General features: G+C 34.7%; 1 protein-coding gene across 1 annotated transcript; it reads left to right on the top strand.

Moving 5' to 3' along the window:
• Positions 1 to 781: 781 nt before the first annotated feature.
• Positions 782 to 1,108, top strand: LOC133296067 (auxin-induced protein X15-like). Its single transcript, XM_061495021.1, has one exon. The coding sequence runs from the start codon at positions 782 to 784 to the stop codon at positions 1,106 to 1,108; it is 327 nt and encodes a 108-aa protein (XP_061351005.1).
• The last annotated feature ends 1,955 nt before the right edge of the window (positions 1,109 to 3,063 follow it).

The raw sequence follows: 3,063 nt of genomic DNA, 5'->3' as shown, positions 1-3,063 counted from the left end.
AGAATCACGATACATAAGATGTCCCTCCTTGTGTGTGGGGGAAGGATTTATAGGAGGATCAGATCCCTATCCCGAGTGGGTTGGTGAGAGGGGGTCAACCCTCTTTGGGATTAGTTGGGGGTGGCTGACACTGCTATGATAGCAGTGATGCAGCCCTTACTTCGGCGATGTTAGTGTATGACAGTGGGGTTACTATTTAAGGTGTGTGGTGCGGTCTCCTAGGAAAATCAGATCCCAAGGTAAGACATTTATGTGTCTCTCCTAAGGAGTGTAGCCGCCTTGGAGGCAGGATGTATGGGAGGTTGGTAGGGCTGACGTGGAGGAAGGGTAAAAGCTTGGGCTCAAGTCACTGGGCTGTGTGGAATTGGGCTATCCGGAACATTATACTTGCTAATTCGTATTACCAATTGACAGCCTCCAAATCATTCCAGTCATTACTTAATAGGATTCATGGCTTGACATACATATATCAAAAGATACCTGCGAATGTGTCAAATACATTGCTAATGCATGATCGTATCGATAAACTCCAAGCAGAATAAGGGTGAATAAATGATACAAGTCATGAAGCATCACACGGAACCCTTTCCCACCCTAATAGGGATAATGATCTTTTCGACACGTTTTAAGAAATCAGTTTCGTGTGCCTTCCAACATGTTCTCAGTATATAAATAGCCATACTCAGCATATAGAGACCACAATCTCAAAATTCAGAAGCTTTCAAGATCACTAATTTACTATCCTATCAAGAAGGAGAAATTAGCATAAAGACTTCAAGATATGCTTAGGTCATTTGTTAGGAAGATACAAAAGGGTCTTTCACTATTTGTACACAGAAGGCCTGAACTAAGGTACTTCAATGAAGATCTTGTGGAAGCCACAACTATGGTGCCAGATGATGTTAGGGAAGGATATTTTGTTGTTCTTGCAACTAAGGATGGAGAAACCAAAAGGTTCATTGTTGAGTTAAACTACTTGACTGATCCTTCATTCTTGGGACTACTCGACCAAGCTCAGGAAGAGTATGGTTTCGGACAACAGGGAGTTCTTGCTGTCCCTTGTCGACCTCAAGAATTACAAAAGATTCTAGATGGTCTCAGAGAGTAGAAAAGAGAGAAACAAATTAAGGTGCAGAAAGGGATACGAATATTATTAATGTTCCTAACTTCCTACGATAGAAAACTACTAGGAAGTTTTAATTTCTAGCTATAATTAATTAATCCTTTTGCTACTGCTTCAAGATGGATACATAGATGATTCCTTATACTCTTTAGTCAATTTATTGTTACTTATAATTAATTAATTTATCTTTTATGTAATAATTTTTATTTTGGGTCAGGATCAATTCATACAAGTGTTTTAATCTTAACTATTATCTAACTTATAATTAACAACTCAAATTTTTGTGATTATATGAATAATTAGATACAATTCGATTAATATATATATAAAAAAAAGATACAGGTCGATTAATAGTCAAGAATAATTTGCCTAAAAATATCAAGATATTTCGGGAATGCTTCTCCATCTATGTTTGAGAAAATTTAGACAAATACTCCATGATTTTTTTTCGTTTCCTTTTGTCGTTTTTCTTCTCTTTCTTTACTTTGTAAGATTTGTTTTCCTTACCACCAGTTGTAGAAAGATACTTTTTATTTATTATGTTTTTTATGTATTCCGGATTCTCCCCTCTGAATTAGTTACATTAAATACTTAAAGAAACCGTTTAAGGTTTCCATGAGATTAACTGGTAGAAACTACCATTTTTTTTGGCACAATGAAGAAGTATATATTATGTTTATTTTGTTTAAACATTTTTTTGGCAAAAAAGCTTCGAGGAAGAAGGGTATTCCTTACTTCCTGGAATAAAGGCAATCTATTTATTATGTTTTTATTCTACCTTATTATGAACTTATTTGAAGCCGTGGTTTGTGTACGATGATTGTTTGTAAAGAACTAATTCAATCTAAAAAGCATCCATAGCGTGATACTTCAGCCACCAAGGAATAGAGACCCAACTCAACTACACAACATATCAATGATGATGATATCATTATTATTATTAAGTAAAAATGTTCAACTGAGAAGGATAGATCATTTCAAACACTGTACTATATATTACACGGATCTATGTATGCAGTTATGCACGATATATTGCAGTCACAAACTTGTCCCCAGGCCCCTACTCCCCATATGTATAATGAAAGCGTTTTGCTAGCTGTAGACCCCAATCACATTGCAGTGTTGCAGATAATGATAACTGTTGAGATATATAAAACTATTAAAAAGTCTTCACCTACTAGCTTAAGCTTTTGGGTTGAATTGGTTCTTTACATGATTTCAGAGCCTTGCCGCCGCCCCCTTTCTCTTGTGGACTTTCTTAGCACAAGTTGGCTATGCATTGCATCTTCCACTCTTCAAGCCCAATGGGCTCTCGTGTGAGGGAGCATGTTGAGATATATAGTCCCACATTGGTTGTATGTGCAACTAATGTGGAGTTTATAAGGCCTTGGACACTCCCACCCTTTGAGCTAGCTTTTGGGGTGGTGTATCCCAATGTTCTTATCAAGGTATCAGAGTCTTGTGTCCCGGGTTCGATCCTCGCCACCTCCCACTTTCTTTCAAGTGAAATTTCTTTGTTCGCATAGGTACGTGAGCATGTACATTGTCCACCCTTCAAGCCCAATCACATTCAAGTGTTGCAGATAATGATAACAAAATAAATAATAACATATATATCAATATATTAAATTTTAAAATATTGGAAAATTTTGTTTTTATAAAAATTAATTTATTTTTTGGACACACCAATCAATATATTTTTATAAAAATTAATATCATATAATATATTTGAAAGAATTATATAAATTCTTTATTGAAGGGTATTTTTGTTAAAAATATTTATTTTTATTCTATCTAGTATTATACCGTGCATTATCAAACATTAAATGATATTATCTTATACAATATATTATGTTATACAATAGCATGCAAAACATTAGATAATATTAAAATTTAATCGGACCTTATACTATCAATATCAAATTTATAAGGCCTTATAA

This window comes from Gastrolobium bilobum, unplaced genomic scaffold, assembly GCF_033153095.1.
Source record: "Gastrolobium bilobum isolate Gb01-03AN ecotype WA unplaced genomic scaffold, APGP_CSIRO_Gbil_v1 utg139515, whole genome shotgun sequence".
NCBI classification, from domain to species: domain Eukaryota; kingdom Viridiplantae; phylum Streptophyta; class Magnoliopsida; order Fabales; family Fabaceae; genus Gastrolobium; species Gastrolobium bilobum.
This window is presented reverse-complemented; position numbering and strand designations above follow the sequence as displayed.

Excerpts from the sequence above, each read along its gene's own strand:
- LOC133296067 (XM_061495021.1), top strand. The coding sequence starts at position 782 with ATGCTTAGGTCATTTGTTAGGAAGATACAAAAGGGTCTTTCACTATTT.